General features: G+C 38.8%; 1 protein-coding gene across 1 annotated transcript; it reads right to left on the bottom strand.

Moving 5' to 3' along the window:
• Positions 1–397: 397 nt before the first annotated feature.
• LOC131031316 (uncharacterized) lies at positions 398–10,546 on the bottom strand. The gene is made up of 3 exons (XM_057962413.2): positions 9,714–10,546; positions 6,852–7,220; positions 398–5,429 (listed from the first exon to the last, which is right to left on the bottom strand). Exons 1-3 carry the CDS (start codon positions 9,810–9,812, stop codon positions 807–809), a joined length of 5,091 nt encoding a protein of 1,696 aa, XP_057818396.2. The 5' UTR covers positions 9,813–10,546; the 3' UTR covers positions 398–806.
• Positions 10,547–17,847: the final 7,301 nt, after the last annotated feature.

A 17,847-nucleotide genomic window follows, 5' to 3' on the forward strand; every position in this document is an offset into this window, starting at 1 on the left:
TGATGTACATATTTGTTTTTGTCAATTTCTTAACAAAGTTAAACAAAAGGACTTTCTAACAACAAAAAGTAAGCATCTGGTGGTGTTAACATCATTTGAAAACAGCAGAATACAACATTTACAAAGTATATAAAAATGAATTAAAAATCCTGCAGAATGTGTTTTGAATGGATAGTTACCAACAATGAGTAGGCAGGAAAGAAATATGAAGTCAAAATGTAAATAGCATATTGCCAGATCAAAACTAATGTTGAACAACTTTGATGGCAGTTAGCACGACGTTGATGATGAAAAGTTAAAACAAATACAGTAAGGTCTGCATAGAATTGCTCTTCAAGACACTTGACATACAATTTTGACAGCAATTACGCAAACATCCAAAAATTACTCAACATGATGTATCAAGTAAAGAGGATTTTGATATGAAATTTACAGATATTACAATGAGCCTAGACTCTTAACATTTGCCACTGTAACACAGGCAAGAGCAGCAGCAGTCCATGGGGGGAGATTGTGTAAGATAATTCTCAGATTTGTAAACTTTGGTATGCATGCAGCTCAAAGCAAAGTGTAAACCAACATTAGAAGCAAGATGCTTTAGATGTGGAGTATCTGCCATTATGTTTGTTCTGCTTTACAAGTCAAATATAATGCTGTGGGGATTGCAAACACCTTCCAATCACAGCCATGGGAAAACTGCCTGTAAAGCACACAGAAATAGTGACAGATGACAAATTCATCTGTGGTACAGAATACAGAACCAAGTGCAAGCAAGGCTACTACCATTGAGGTGGTACGTATCCAGTTTAATGTAAATCCCAACCTCCTTCAGGTTCTTTTCTCTTTGAAGATGTTATTCCTGAAGCTGCTGTCCGGTAGAATGCTCTTTGCTGCTGCTCCAGTGATGGCTGACTATCAGCAATGGAAAACTGCCTAGAAGCTACTCTATCCTCTCTAACATCTAAATCAATTGTTCCAGGGCCTGCATTTAGATCAAGAATTGGTCTTGACAATTTATGGGATCCCTCTGTCACAGACATATCAGCAGGATTCATCATATAAGGCCTTGCACACGAAGAAGGTGCTCCTGCGCTGACTAATTGGGAGGAAACTGTTGGGAAGCATGCAGTTCCAGACGATTCTGCATATGAAGTTGGCCCTCCTGAGAAAGGATTTGCAGCAAAAGGTAGACTTGAAGCAAATGAAAATCCTCCATATGGGAACATTGGTTGTGTTGCAGCTGGATATGCAATAGCAGAAGTGGAGCCATGTACTGGCCCTTTATAAGAATCGTTACAATACGGAGATCCAGATGTTGAGCTTAAAATTTGTTGTGTTGTACCTGTGGCAACAACTGGATAAGCCCGTTCGTTTCTATCCGAATGAAGTGAGGTGACAGCAAGACCTGAATGGACATTTCCTGGGGGCAACCATGATGTTGCATGTACCAACTCACTATTCATTTTCCACCCAGGTATAGATGGGAGATAAGAGTTCCCTTTACTCTTTGTGCCAGAATTCCATTGAGCAGGTTCTATTCCCGAATCTTCGATGGGCCCATCATTCAAGTCAAAACCCCTGGGAAATTGTGATTCCTTGTGAGATAAGCCATTTGCCAAAGTTTTCAAAGAAGAATCCAAAACTACAGTATTGGGTACAACAGGATCATTTTCTTCACAATCTTCAACTCGATTCAAATCTAAATTGAGCCTCCCAGCAATAACACATGGTTCTCTTCTTGAAGGTAAAAAGTCATGACCACTAGCAGTTGCAAGCTCTGAACTTTTCACTCGTGCAGATAAATGAGTTGTCAATCCATCTTCCACTACTCCTTCATCAGGCACATTAAGATCAATATCCAAATGGAAACGACTTTGACTTCCACTTGTACCATTAGCTGAACTGACTGCATCATTTAAGGAAGGAACTTCATGAGGGATGTGCTGTGTTTTCCTAGGTTCAGCAGGCCGGAAAGCACTGGTAGCAGCAGATCCTCTCCATCCTGTATCTCCATTGCTCCGCAGAGGACTAGCAGGTGGCATCAAAGGTCCTTTTGCTTTAATAGCCACCGGAATTGGTGTTGCCAAACCATTGGGGGTTGACATAGGTGTTTCAGGAGCACTATAAATAGGAACAACCATAGAAGCAGCTGTAGAACATATAACTGCATCATCTTGATTTGTTTCATCGACAGCAAAACCTTCATTTAAGTCAAAATCACATTTTACACTTGAGATGCTGACCTCACAAACCCCTTTTGCAGGAATCACTGTTTCTGTTGCAATCTTTTCAATCCCATCTAATTCACTTGCTTGGGCACTGTGTATTGTAGAGTGTTCAATCTGCTGCTCTTCTTGTAAAATCAATGTTGAGGAGATAGTTGTATTGGTTGCTAGGCCTGTTGAATGATTGGCAATCTCAAACTCTTCATTGCAAGTCTCTCTTCGACTTTCATGGGTGTCCAACCCTGAATCTGTTCTTGCATTTATCTCTGTAATTTTCCTATCGACCACAGCTGGAACATTATTTGTCTCATCTACTTCTACACCACCTGCATTTTTTGCAGTTTTTTCAACCTCTACGCTTTTCTCTTTTTCTGTCACAATTGCTTGATTATCATCTGCGGATGCAGTGCTTTTTATGCTAGAAAGGTGCTGTGTATCAACATCCATGTTCTTATCTTCCTCCACTCCAGAGTCCAGCACTTGTTTGGCATCCTGCAGTTCAAGATCTTGTGTCTGGTTGTTTTTTAGGCTACAGGAGAAACTGACACCCTGATTATCTATATATGCAGTTGATTTTTCATCTGCAACTGCTTCTTGCTCAACCTTTTCTGCAACCGGGTGAGCATGCTCTGATGTTCCTTTATGTAAATCTAGAACACAATTACTTGCCTTTATAGAATATTTACCTGTAGTCACTGCACCTGACTCCTCTTTCAAAGGTATCATTTGACCATCTGCAGTATTCTCTGTCATATCTTTGTCCAAACAAACCTCAGCATTACCCATTTCCATAGGTAGTTGAGCTCCTTGTTCATCATCATTCTTACTTGACTTTCCTGTCCTTATTCCTTCTGTTGGTGTATCTTGACTTATCTCTTTTGCTTCTTGACCCACTATCTGTTCTGTACATTGGTCCATACCTTTGTTTAATGATAAGACTTCTTCCTTTCCATCTGCAACATATTTATGTTCAGACAGCATGCCAGCAGAGACAGGAGCCATGCCCATGCTCTCAGAAGTGTGTTTTGAATCCTCTTGAACACATGAAGGGCATTCCAAATCCTTCGTGAGATCAGATGCATTCTTCTGATGAACAGACATTCCAATTGTTGAAGACTTGCCTGAAAAATCACTGTTATCAGTATCCAGTTGGACCTTTGTGTCAGTAAAATCCTTTAATTCCTTTGTATCTATGGTACTTTTATCATCTTCATTATCAACAGCTTGAGAATTCAGACCATCTATACAGCACTTTATTGTAGACTCAGCCAAACTACCACCTACTGTTTTAAACTCTCGTCTTGTAGAGTTGCCAAAGGAACCTTGCTCATCCTTAGATGGCTCACAGGCCGCCACATTAGCCAGAAGCTTCATAGCCCCATCATCTCTGCAAGTTGCTTTAGAAACATGTGCACGGCTCCTCCCTGATACTACTGTTTGAACTTTTTCACATGCCCTGCTTATCTCTGCATCAACCACACCCTTTGTTGAAATGATCTCTTTAGCTGATGCTGATGATAGAGTTGTTTTAGATGCTTCTGATGTTTTATCAATTTCTTCACCTATTCTACTGCGATCTTCACTTGGAATACCAGTGGATAATCTGTCTCCATCCTCACCCTCTGTGAAGCCATCTTTAACTTCATTGCTCTGCCAGGACTCAGTATTAACCTCTAGGGCAGTACTAGCATGACAAACCTCAACCTTCACTTTTGTTTTCACATTATTTGTCTCATGTTTGTCAGAAGTGATAGGAGAAGACCCTCTACTTGCCGAAATGACCATGTCCTCAGTTGTGCCACCATTGACACTTGGAGCAGGATTCCGTCCAGGATTGGGAAGTTTAACTATTAATCTATGACTACTTGCATTATCCCCACGGCCATTTTCTGTTGCCTTATCAGTTGCATGACCAGATTGCAATGTCTTTTCACATGTATTTTTGCCCAATACATTTACCTTCCCCCCACCAGCTTCTTTATGAGATCCTCCCTTACCAGAACCCACCATACAATTATTTGATTTTCGATGGCGTGAACCTGTACTTGATCCCTTAGCACTCAAAGAACCTGCAGTAGAACTCCTGGCATCCTCTTTCCAAGATGAACCTGTAACTTTTCCAGGTTCACTTGACCATGATTGACTGTTATTCTGAGATTGACTTGAACTGCTACTCTTCTCTTCCTTACAGTGTGAATCCTTGGAACTGATGGTTGATGAATGCAAGCCTGACACCTTAACAGATGCAGAGGGGGCAGATGCTGTTCTTGATAGAATATCTGTCTGCACTGACCTATTTGAGACTGCTTTTACACTAGAATTTAATGGCATTGAGCTTTTCACAGTTTCAGCAGGTCCTCCACGCCTACCTGCATGTGCATGAGACATTTCGCCTGGTGCCTGCTTACAAGGCAATAATACACCCTGGCTTGATCCAGACTTTGTATCACTGATCTTCATTTCTTCATCAACACGCTTCTTCCATGTATCAACTAAATTCCTTGCCTTTTTCTGAATGTCTGCATTCTTATGATTGCGCAAGTGGTTCACCGATTTCCCAACATTACAAGTCTTCAATGCATCAAGATCAACAGGCAGTTTGCCAAGAGCATGTAGCAATGTTATTAGAAGTTCTTCAACAACTTTATCACTCTCTTTTGGGCTGCCAATGTCTCCAGTCTTCCCTTTGTGGGCCTCTTGAAGCCAATCATCCAAAATAGGCAAGCCTCTGAGCTGTACAAATTGGCTGAGGCAGTCATCTCGATCAGTGGTTGCAACCACTCCTACAAGCTCTTTACGCCATAAAGCCAAATCAATTCCTTTCTTAGTGGCATCATTTCTATCCAGCTGCATGAGATGCACTAGCTGTCCAACACATTCTGGGTTTATAAGACTCCCATCTTTGTTAGTGATTTTTGCAATGCCTTCTGGTCTAGTGCTGCAATCTAGTTTGATATGCCCTGGCTCACTGGCATCTGACCTTGATAATCGCTCCCGTTTCACAGGATCTGTATTGTGATCAGAGCGCTCCCTCTTTTTACCCTTAACTTGAGAAGGAAACGAGCCATTTTGCACATTATCTGAACCAGTCTTCAAGGTTGATGACATACCATTCTCTTTAGGGGAGGGCCCTCCAGATTGAATTACTGCATGCATTTCGTGTCTAGTCTTATCCAATAACTGATCTACTTCAGATTGACGTTCCTGCCATGGCGCCAGCAGTCCAACATTAGAACATATAAATGCTTGAAATGAAGCATGCCATTTAATCACATTAATCAATAAAAACAGCTGACTAACCATAGGCAAATCAAATCAAATATCCCAAGACAAAACAAATAGAACAACACTGGAGCAAACAGCATATTTTTAAGTTACAGAAGCCAAGTGATAATCAGTCCAAAGCAGATAAATGAATCTGGTAATCTATTTTTTCAGTAGTTTAGACAATTAATATAACATACTAAAACTCTTATCCCTTGGTAATCAGTTGAAAATATGCAAATCATCGTTGCATGCCCCAACTTCCCTTCATTTACAATCCCATGATGCAAACTTTTATATTAATGAATCTCAGATGGCAGCTCGGACAGGATTCCAGTCCAAAAATAGAGGCAAATCATCGTTGCATTCCCCAACTTCCCTTTATTTACAATCCCATGATGCAAACTTTTATATTAATGAATCTCAGAAGGCAGCTCGGACAGGATTCCAGTCCAAAAATAGAGGCAACTCCCTTTTCTGAGAATTTGACAAGAAAATGTGAATTTGGCATGTCATTTACAACCACAAATACACTCATATTACTAACTTTACCATATCTACCCATGAAGAGAAGAAAATAGCCCATTTTGGTCTGCTTCAAACATAGAATTTTACTTGATATTTTCAAATGCCAAAAAATTGGAAATGATATTCATAGCAAAATAGGATGTACTGAGATTTATCTAAAAAAAGAGTAACTAGGCAGTATCCAATGTCTGCAAGGTTGTAGACACATAAAAAGCAACTATTGACTTGAGGAATCCTCTGAGATAGAGAACAATGAGACACCTTTTGAAGGATTTGCTTGTTTAACTAGTTTACCAAGTTAGTCCTTATATATAATGTTTCATTGGTATGTTTAGTTTCTTGTCTTTCTGATTAATCAACTGACACCACTATTCTGGCATACAAAGGTATTTTTTCACATAAAGGGCAAATCTGCAAGGTATTTTTTTAAATAAAGGGCAAAGTTTTATGACAAACAAATCCAATTTATTATACTAGTGAAGAACTGGCCCTATTTAGAGCAATATTGCTACAACCCTCACCAATTAAATATTGTATTAAATTATGAAAGAGAGAACTTCTCATTTAGTTTGAAACCTCATAGCGAAATCTAAGAATCTTGTTTTTAAGAGGCCAAATAGTTTGGAGTTGTTCTATATTTACACTCCCATGGTAAGAACATTTTTGCATCCAGCTTCAGCTCAAAGGTTAGTTCTAAAAGTATAAAGGAACAGAACTAGATGTGTCTCAAAACAAAATTCTTCAAATAATGCATTCAGAACAGCCAATACAACAAACAATTGAGAAACCTTCCTCTGTCCAGATTTCAAACAGGTAAGGTGCAGAAAAACTTACATCAGTATAGTCTTGATCAGTTAACCACCATAAACATTTGTTTGTAGTGTCATAAACTCTCCTACATACAAATGAGGATACACCTGAAGGAAGCTCAATACCCTTCCTAAGAAATGCGACTTTACATGGATGAAGCAACGAAGCAGCTGATATCTCATCCTTGTGGAATGAATAGAAAACCTCGTTTGGTGCCGCTTCAAGGAAAACCCCCTTCCCTAGCTTAACATCTGCTGGTCGATATAACCAGTTTACACCTAGCTTGACCTGACCTTCCTTGTCTTCTGTCAAGCATCGAATAATCCCAATGAAAGGCGGTGCATTTCCAGCTTGAAAGAGTGCACAATCTCCAGTACTGATTTTACGGCCATCCTGGAAATTCAAATGAAATCAGCCCTTTCTCTAAGCATTTTATGTTGAAAATCATATAGAACAGAAAAAACAAGTAAAATATGCAAACCTTTCAATAATATCAATGCAGAGAAACTCATTGAATACATCCAATAGTTGGCACTCTAGAGATTTAACTACTTTGGGTAACAATTTACTAAAGGAAAGGCAACAGATTGCAATACGTACAAAGGGAAAAATATATTATACAGGCTTCAACTCAAGGGAACACTCTCCAAAATTGATGGTGGGCAGAAGAATATGAATTTGAATGTGCTGATATTCCTGTTTCTCCCAAGCAGAGAGGAAAAATGTAGGAAATTACAGAAAAAGATGATCACAGCAATGCAAACAAAGTCACAGTAGATTAACCAAGATATGAGCTCGGAAAGCCTACTATCCTCAGTTTCTGATTTCTCTGTCACACGTAACTATCAGACATAACTTATCCTTTGTAGCTTTCCTTTGATTTTTAAAGTCTCATGTAGCATCCTTTATCAGCATTTGGTAAAGCATATAGAGCTTTGAATTCAATAGACATCAGTTGCCCACTTGATAACCAATCTAGAGCAATAAAAAATTTATAAGAATAATTCTACCTTTGATACACAAGAAACTGAATATTTTTTAACACAAATTATAGTGCTGCTAAAAGTAACAAGGGAATTACAATCATCTCGACAGAATTCATGTTACAAAATTTTGACAAACTAGAATTGCCCCCAGAAATCTACATGGTTCTGGTATAATACCCAATGTATATTTAGGTGCTGCACAAAAACAATTACAAATAAGGCAATCACAACTGTCTCTACCGCATCCATTTGAGAACATTTGACACATCAGAATTGCACGCAGAAACCCACATGCTTCTGGAAGAAGACTCCACACAGACTGAAGTGTTTCAAAAAGCAAAGAAAGCAATCATAATTGCGCTATGGCGCTACTGGACAATTCAAGCACTTTCCCATTAATCAAAAAATGGTTTTGTATTAGACTGCAATCATATTAACCACAACACCCCATACCATTAATTAACAAAAAATAATGTTCCGAACAATTATTGTTCCGGATCAGCTAACCCATGTTTTTAACCCGATTTATGTTCAAATCTTCAAGGAGCACACGGCCTTTCATTTATTCTTGCTCTGCCATTCTTTCAGAGCTGAATCCTTCAAGTGAAGCCCCCGCACAAGCCTTAATTGTTGACAGATTTCTGTTAGACAGCCACTGTCTCTCAACCCTATAAGCAATCAGTTGGATCGAAATCTTGATCATTGGCAGATTTATATCAGACAGCCATGTCCCCTAAAGCCTCCAACCAATCAAGCGGGTCAAACTCTTGATCATTGGCAGTCTTAGACTGCCACTTTTCCTCAAACCTATAATCAAATCAGGTGGGTCAATTTTTCCATTTTCTGAAAGGTTACAATAACAATATTAAACTTGTACTCTTCCTGCAATTAAGTGTCAATTGTGTGCGATAACCAGGTCATGGGGTTTCTCTTGTAGGTGCCTTCTCGTGGAGAATTTCTCTCTAGCTAAGCTGAGATTTTCTGGTGGGCACCCTCTCTTGGAGAATTTCTCTGCAGCTAAGCTTTGATCCCTGGCTTCGTGAAAAAGCATAGATCCCTGGTGTCTATACCATCTCAAAAAGAATTCTGCAGACAAACCTATAATTCACGCTTCCATAAATAGGTTTATTATTTGAGCCCCAAATGTCACCAGCTCTCAATTAATAATCCTGCAAAATTCTCAATCCAAACGGTAAGCCTACATGAACTGAACCTGAACCACCTTTTTCCAAATAACCCACCTCAACACAACACATACTAAGTACCACAAAATAAAACCATCAGCCTGTTCATAGAACCACTCCAACAAACCATGATTAAAATCTGTTTTCGGATGTTGATCAATAATCTCCCACGTTAAATCATAATCCATAATCTAAGCTAAAAATTTCCAATCCGAAATGATAAAATGACATCCAGTAATATAAATTATTAAACAACTATAGCAGACCAGGGGGTGATGGTGTTTCTTCCTAGAAATTAACAATCTAAGAACAAAAGAAATTCAGGGAGCAATAAATGAGGATTAAATAAAGATATACCCTAAAAATCTATATAGGAAAAAATCTAGACCGAAAAAATAAATAAAAGAAAACTGCAAACTCCCCGTCTCTGCAGGAAAAATAAACATAACCTAGTGACCCACAAACATAAAAATACAAGGAAACTATTTACATAATCTCCAGTTCTGTACGACAAATACAGCTGACTTGCAAATCTGCGGAGTGAGAAATACGAGGAAATATCTGCATAATCTCCATTACACGGCAGAAAACTTCTGCTTCTGTTGGTGCAGAGAGACTTCCTTTCAATACACTTATCATTCCGAATCATTTTGATATCAATTCAAAAATATTACGATACAAACCATCTCTCAGAAAAAAGATTAACAAATAAATACCTTAGAAAGAGACTTGGAAGAATCACCGACTGTAGCAAGAGCAGGGACAGGCCACATGTGCCGCTTTCGTTGTCGCTCTTCACTCTGCCGTCCATGCATAGCCTTGCATCTTCGCCAATTTTTTTCCTTCCTTTCAAAACCAAACAAATGATTGACCCTCCTTTAACCTTCTGAGCTCCTCTTTTCATTGTTCCCCTCAATATTCTCCATCTTTCCACTGCAATCCCTAGATCTCTCCAATTTGCGCGGAATTTCACAAGAAGAAAAGCGAAATAAAACGAAACTTCTTTACAAATGCCAAAATAGCGGTTCTAATCTCGAAATACGCGAATTTATCCGCTTAAGCAGCCTCGGAAATCTGGAAAAAACTCTCACCCAGATAATCTCCTTAAAGAACCCGTCTGGAGTCGTAGAAAACCCGATCCAAAGGCAAAATTCTTGAGAAAACTCAACATAAGCCTGTCTAATCAATGAAAATATTTCACAAAGCTCCGAAAGTATGATCTACCCCGGCTTTCCAAATTAAGGTTCAATACGGCCAAAATTTTCCACGGCGAGCTTCAAAAACAGCTCAAAACGTTCTCAACAAGGCCCGGCTCGTCACAGAGGCTTTGAACTACGATCTCACAGTACGTTTTGAATTTCGTCTCAAAACCGGCGAAATTTCCAACGGCAACCTTCGAGTAAGAGCTTAAAATGTTCAGATCACCGAGCTGAATTCGGATCCATAGAAAAACGGAAAATTTAAGCCCGTATTCGACGACTTCCACGCATTTAATATTTTTTTCTTTCCCCGCTTTAGGTTTTCTATGTCGAAACGTGAGCTGAAAAAATGGGGTGAGTATAGACGACGGTACCTGCTTCTCAGCCGGGCAGCCCGGGCACCGCGGGCAGCCCGCTCTGACACGTGTCGGAACAGTGTACCAGATCGTGGGACGGGCAGCCAGTGATGACGTGTCACCGTCCGTGCAATATTTTAACCGGCCTTTTGGCTTTGCTTTCTGTTTATCGGGTTTATCTGCTTTTTTATAAAATTATGGTTCTTCTCGATTTGTGTGGGCTAATTCTTTTTAATATTCTTTTTTGTCCTCGAGAAGGCCAACTTTAATGCGTCCGCTGCTCTAGGATGATCGGACGGCGATGGCGACCTTCGCCCTCTGCTGCCGCGTTTTCTGCCATCGATTGCGGACGGAAAGGAAGGTGGGCCTTTTTGTATTGGAATTTGTTGTTAAGCTCCTCTTTATTTTAACCCTGCGGTCATATGGAAAGGCGCTTAGAAGAGGGTTAAGCAGGTAGATAAGGTTTGAAATGGGATTTTCTTTTTTTTCTAAACGTGATGGCCAAGAAATTTGTATTGACCAAGGGCATAGAAGTCTTTTTTTTTTCCTCAACAAAATACAATTTAGAATTAAGTTTTACGGTGGACCTAATAATCTTTTGACAAGGTTGGTGAGTTGGATTTAATGTTCATAAGACTATTAGATAGAAAAATTTATTTAAATAATATTTTTTATAACAAGTCATAAAAAAACAATTTAATAAGACATTTAAGTTTATTAAAAATCTATGACTTAGTGTTTAAGTTATAGACTATTTTAGTTCTTTTTATATATAAAATATATTTTACTTGGGCTTCGACCCATAGCTCAAACGGTTGGTAAGGTTGTGTCAAGGCTTTGGGTTCTTTCTATGTAGGTCCAAGGTTCAACTACTCCGCAAAACCCAAATAAAATAAATCTATTTTATTTTTAAAATGAAAACGGTAACATTTATGTTTGATAATAATTCTACTAATGTGAGTTTATGTAAACACAAAAAACTAATCAATAGAGTAAGTCTAACTATGAATTTATTTTCAATGTATAAGTTACTTTTAATTATCAAGTATGCGTGCATATCTATAAATATTTAAGAATGTTTTTTAAGTTAGTTGAAAAACACACTAACAAATGTATGAAAATGTGAATCAAACAAGATAAGGAACAATGCAATGCAAGATCCAAACTCAGAATCCACATGATTATGTAATGAAGGCTAGGATCTATGCATAAAACAAATGATAAACAATAATACCAACACAAATGCCTTAGAGGACTCCTTTGTTACTTGAGATTCACTTGATGTAGATTTGCTCTAAGATTCTATAGTACAACTCCAATGTCATCATGATAGTATGAAGGTTTGATGCTTGATAATATATAGTGATAGTGCTAGCTCTTAATAACAATAATGCTTGGTAATTTGTTGATAGTGTAAGTATTAAAAAGTGTTAGGAGGAAAATGAGTGAATGAAGGTCTTATTTATGTCTCACATTATATTTAATCAATGGTGGAGATTAAATGACAAGATCAATGGTTGATAAAAATTGTGAGAGGGTGGGGGGGTTGCAATGCACATGGTTTGGTGAGGTGGAAGGATAAGGAAAGGTGTAAAATGTATAGAGGTTTATTTGAGGTGGGCAAATTAAATATATTATTTAAATTTATTCAATTTTGAGAGTAGGTGTTAGCTAATTAAATTTTTTTAAATCACTTAATTATGGACAAAAAATTAATTAAATGGTAAAATTATTTAATTAATGTTGGGATAGAAATAATTAAATACAAAGAAGAATATAATAATAAAATTGTGAAAAAACTAAAAAATGACACTCCCAAAATCTCCTACTCTACGCTTAGGGTTTCAAATCGAAATAATTATTGCTCTCTCGATGCAAATGATCGCTATGCACATCATGGCTCCAATCTTCCTGGTGCAAAGGCTCCAAACACCATTTCTTTAGGCAATACCTCCTTCAAATCGGCATCAAGTCTTTGTCAAGTCAATGATGACTTTGGCAATCATCCCTCCTTTCAAGCCTTTTTGCAGTTTGCTCCCTTTCCTCCTAGTTTCCCTGCTTTCGGTGACAAGGTTGTTATGGCGGATGCTCCTTTTCTTAGCGTGGCCTAGGTCTCAAATCTCAAAGCTTCAAGCATTGGGGAGTCGATGGGGAGGGAAAAGGCCCCAATATAACTCGTGTAGGTGATAAGGATCAAATCCCCTCAGTTGGTGCTAAGGTCGCTAGCAACACCATCTCCTTCTCTGAATCGATGGATTATGCTCATATTCTCACATATGTAAATTTGCTCTATGTTGACCTAGATAAAGATGTTGGATATTATTGCTGCTAGGATATGTTGTTGTCATTGATGTCAACATATTCCTATGTTTTGGTGTTGCAGAGAAATATTTTTGTGATCTAGTGATTGTAGTGAGTTGATCTGGTTGGTTTATTTGTTTAGGATGTTGAATCAACTAGAGATATGTTATTCTTTATCGATTCCATGATGCTATGTGATGATTTGATCGGGTTGTGGATTCTGGTATGAAGATTGGCTTTCAGTGTTCAGTGTTGCAGTGTTATGGTGTTTGATCAGTTGTGCTACGGTATGATCATATCTTGTGTTGCGGTTTTGGGAGAATGTTTTGGATGTTCGTGTGTATCTTCATTTCAGATGGTTCATGATTTGATGCTTCACAAGCTATCTTTCTTGATCCGAGTTGTTGTTGTTAAGTGTTCTTGAGTGTTAGTGTGTTGATCGATGAAGATTTGAATAAGTGATATTGGTGCAGCTATTGCAGATGGTTCTAACATGCTTGTTGATGTTTCCTAATCATGTCCTATTTTTTTTGGTGGTCTGCATTGATCCTTGTGCATGTTATTGAAGATCTTCTAGGTCCGGTGATATTTTTCATGTTATGCAGTATTTTTGGTGGTGTAACGTGTTGCGGTTGATCTTGCTGAGATTTTCGATGGTGATGCACGTTTGAAGAGTTGATTTAGGTCCATGCTATGTTATTTATGACATTGTATTGGTCCGGTGGTTGATTTATGTATCGTGTGATGTAATTTTGTAATTAGGTGTTAAGGGTTTGGCCGACCTTGTAGTCAAGGTTGATGATTTGTATAAATAGGTGTTATATTTGTGGTTTGGTGATGTATGGTTGTTGAGTCTGCATTATCAGAAAGTGGTGTATGTGTGATCAAGTGAGTTCATCTTTCAGTGTGGTGTATTGAGAAAATATCGGTGAAGGGCAGACATATGAGCTTAATCGGAACTGTCATTAGGCATTAGAAGATGCTAGTTTTGTACTTCCTCTTTGTTGGATTATAGTCTAAATCTTTTTGTAAGGTAGTGAACCTTCCCTGAGGGTTGTAGCCTTCTAGGTCATTGTAATTTGAGCAGTGAGCTCTAGGCAATGTGCCTAAATGCATGTGCATTCCTCATTGTAATATTTACACATACTACTGTTGAGTATCATCTCATTATGGGTAGGTTCCAACCGTGCTTTTTCCCTTAATCGGGTTTTCCATTTCAAAAAATTGGTGTTATGTGTGTTACTCTTAAACTGTTATCCTTATTTTTACTGCAGTTGATCAGATTTGGGATTGTGCTTAATTTGTTTAATCCAGTGAAAACTAATTCACCCCCCCCCCCCTCTCAGTTTTCCTTCCTTATTGTTGCCAACAAGTGGTATTAGAGCCAGATCCTCCGAAAGAAGCTTAACCGCTTGAGGAGATCTAGGATGGTAACCTATGTGTTCAAGAAGGAGAGTCCTAGATTTGATGAAAATAATTATACTGTATGGAAGGGCCTAATGGAAGTTCACCTGAAGTCTCTTGGATAAGATTATTGGAAGATTACAAAGAATGTCTACAATGTTCCTCTGAATGGACCAGTTACTACTAATGAGATCAAGGAAGTTGAACATAACATAAGGGCTAAGGAAGAGTTGATGAGTGCCTTGATCGATTTCGAGATGACTAATGTGATGGGTTTGAAGACTGCACATGAGATATAGAAAAAGATAGAGGTCTTATATGAAGGAGATGCACGAGTTAAAATTGCTAAGTTGTCGAGTTTGAAGGGAAAGTATGGATCATTGAAGATGGGAGAAGATGGGAATATAACTTCCTTTATGGCTAAAGTGAATGAACTTGTTATGAACACCATATGTGTTGGCGGAACTCTTGAGGAAGATAAGATTGTTGCTAATGTGTTGAGATCCTTGCCTTTTTCTTATAAAGCTAAAGTTGCTACTATTGATGAGTTCCGGAGTGTGACTACTGTGACAAGAGACATGTTGGTTGGTAAGCTAGCTGCTTTTGAGTTGAGAGAATTTGGAGAATCACATGGCAAATCTGAGATTGCATTTAAAGCCTTTGTATTTGGGAAGCAGATGTATGATCCAGGAGAGAGTTCATCTAGGGTTTCGAGGTATGAAAGAGAGATGAGAGAGATGGAAGAGCAAAAGAGAGAGTTTGATGATCTTGAAGCACATATTGCTCGAAGATTGCCTAAGGGAGCCAGTAAGTATGATGGAAAGTTACCTTTGAAATGTTTCTCTTGTAATAAGATAGGACATTTTGCTTCTAGGTGTCCTGAAAGAATGTCTAGACATGATAAGCTTGATAAATTTGAAAGACATGATAGATTTGATAAGCATGATAGATATGAGAAGCATGATAAGCCCTACCGGAAGTACATAAATTAGAAGAGATGCCATTACGTTGTTGATGAAGGTGTGACAAATGAGGAATCAGACAATGAGAATTTTGGAGATGAATTTATATTCATTGATATCAAGGAAGATGATCCTGTACCAGTGAATCCTACAAGCTACGTTGTTGAGGAGGCTGCTAAGATTGAAGAGAAAGATGAATGGGCAATTGACAGTGGTTGTTCACATCATATGATAGGTGATAAAAGTAAATTTGTGAGTATGGAAAGTTATGATGGTGGTATAGTAAGATTTGGAGATGATAAAGCTTGTGTGATTCATGGTAGAGGTTCTATATCCTTTGATGGTAAGAATAATATTGACGATATCTTATATGTTGAAGGTTTAAAGCATAATCTTTTGAGTGTTGGACAGATAATTGTTGGCCATTGACACTCATTTGGTGGCTTCTGGTGATTGATTATTGGTTTATGGTTGTCATTGATGGCAACTCTTCATGAGATTCTTATTCGGTGATCACGGATCTTGATTTTTGAAAGAGGATATCAACTGGTAGCCAGTTAACCGGTATTTTAGGATGAACAGAGCAGTTTTGGTCTAGAAGCTTTCTAGTAATTGCGGAGCTATGAATCATGTATGGGATGATTGAGCCGACATAGAGACATCATTTTATTATTGTTTTGGTGATCCACATTTATCCTTGGTGATCTAGTCTAGCCAACATATGACTACACATTACATTAGCAGGCCGACATGGTAAATGGTCTATTTTGTGATTGCGGATATATAAGACCAGTGTAGATGATCTTTTTGGTGGATGATATGATTGTATATGAGTGAGAGGTGATCGAGAATCCGATTTGGCATAGTTTCACGTGCGCATTCTTGATCTGGTAGCTGACTGAGACAGAGAACATGGTAGAATAGAGCATAACAATAGAGGTGATTTAGTCGGTGTATTTGGCACTTAACTGAAACTCATCCAAGCATTGTAGATGCTATCTTGGAGTTCATTTTGTTGTAATTCATCATTGTAATTGATTTGTAAGGCAGTGAGCCTTCCAGGGTTGCAGCCCTTATTGTATTTGAGCGGTGAGCTCTGAGCAGTGTGCCTAAATGTATGTGCATTCCCATTTTGTAATATTGTTTTGCTACTGGCCATAGTGGAATAATATTGTGGGTTCAAATCCCACCGTAGTTTTTCCCATTTGGGTTTCCACGTAAAAATCTGATGTTATGATTTTATGGTTGACTGTTTTATGTTTCTGCATTTCAGTTTCATGTGTATGCTTCCGGTCATTTAAAGTTAGATCTAAAAATTTGCTAACCGGTAGATCATTGATTCATCCCCCCCTCTTAGTGATCCTTGATTCCAACAATTGGTATTAGAGCCTATTTCCTCTGAGGAAGCTTAACCTCTTGAGTAAGATTCGGGAGATTGAATCAATGGATTCTAGTTTTCAGAGACAGCTTAGTGTGGCACTTGAGGATCTTGATCCAGTTAAAAATGAGATCAGTACCTTGAAAAGAAACCTGAATGTTGCTGATGAATTTATTAATGACTTGAAGGATCAGGTGAGCACTTCAAGAGACGAGAGGAAGGAATTGATGGACAAGCTAAAGGAGAAAGAAGATCAGGGTAAAGCTGATGAAGTTTGTTTTCCTCGTAGGGTGTCAGGTTAAGACATTGCATAAATGACAGAAGTACAGTACACAAAATATATGGAACTCACAAGTGTTTTATTGATTCATAATAAGCCAGTACATACAATGATCACAATATGTTCGACTACAATAGCATGTCCAAAGACTGGGAACATATACAATATAAAGGAGTCGGTCAGTTACACGGTGCCAACTGCTAACAACCGATGGGTTAATTGTCGATGCTAACACAATTTACCTTAATGCTTAATTACCCGACAACATCATCCCCCCAAAAAAGAAATGTCATCTCCGGACGACAAACAACCAAAATGGGAATGATGGACAAGCAAAACTGAAACCCAAAACAACAACTAAGGGGGTGTAGAGGGCGTCCCTGATGAAGAAGGTGTCGGTGGTGGGGTAGCGGTGGACGCCAACCGCCCACGTAGCTCGTACACTTGCTCTGTCCTCCTCTTCAGATCCCGTTCTACCACCATTTGTTGCTCCATTGCAGTCTTCACCATATAGACGGCCTCCAACACCTCCTTATCCTTCTTGTCCACGCTCTCCAGTGCACTGACCAATCGAGTCTCCAACTACTCTCTGGATGCCTTTTCCTTTTCTAGCTGCATAACCAAGGTAGACTTATCTGCCACCAGAATGTCCATCATTGTCTGAGTATGTGCTATGGTAGCCTCAACCTCCTGAAACCTGGCAGTCAGCTCCTCCCGAGTTGTCATTGTTGCTACGTGCAAGGCTTCAACTGTGGATGCCATGTGTTGTGTCCTTCAGAGCTCAAGATAGCCTTCGCGGAAGGCCTGCTCCACCTCTCTCAACAAGGACTGCATCTAGGTCTCACCAACCCCCTCAGTGAGGCGCCAAGCCTCCAACATCGCCAGGTTCTATGTCTCAGGCCACCCGATAGACTCGAAACACCTCCTAAACTCCTCTTGGCATCTGGTGCGGGAAAAGGTCAACAACCTC

Source organism: Cryptomeria japonica, chromosome 5 (assembly GCF_030272615.1).
Source record: "Cryptomeria japonica chromosome 5, Sugi_1.0, whole genome shotgun sequence".
NCBI lineage: Eukaryota > Viridiplantae > Streptophyta > Pinopsida > Cupressales > Cupressaceae > Cryptomeria > Cryptomeria japonica.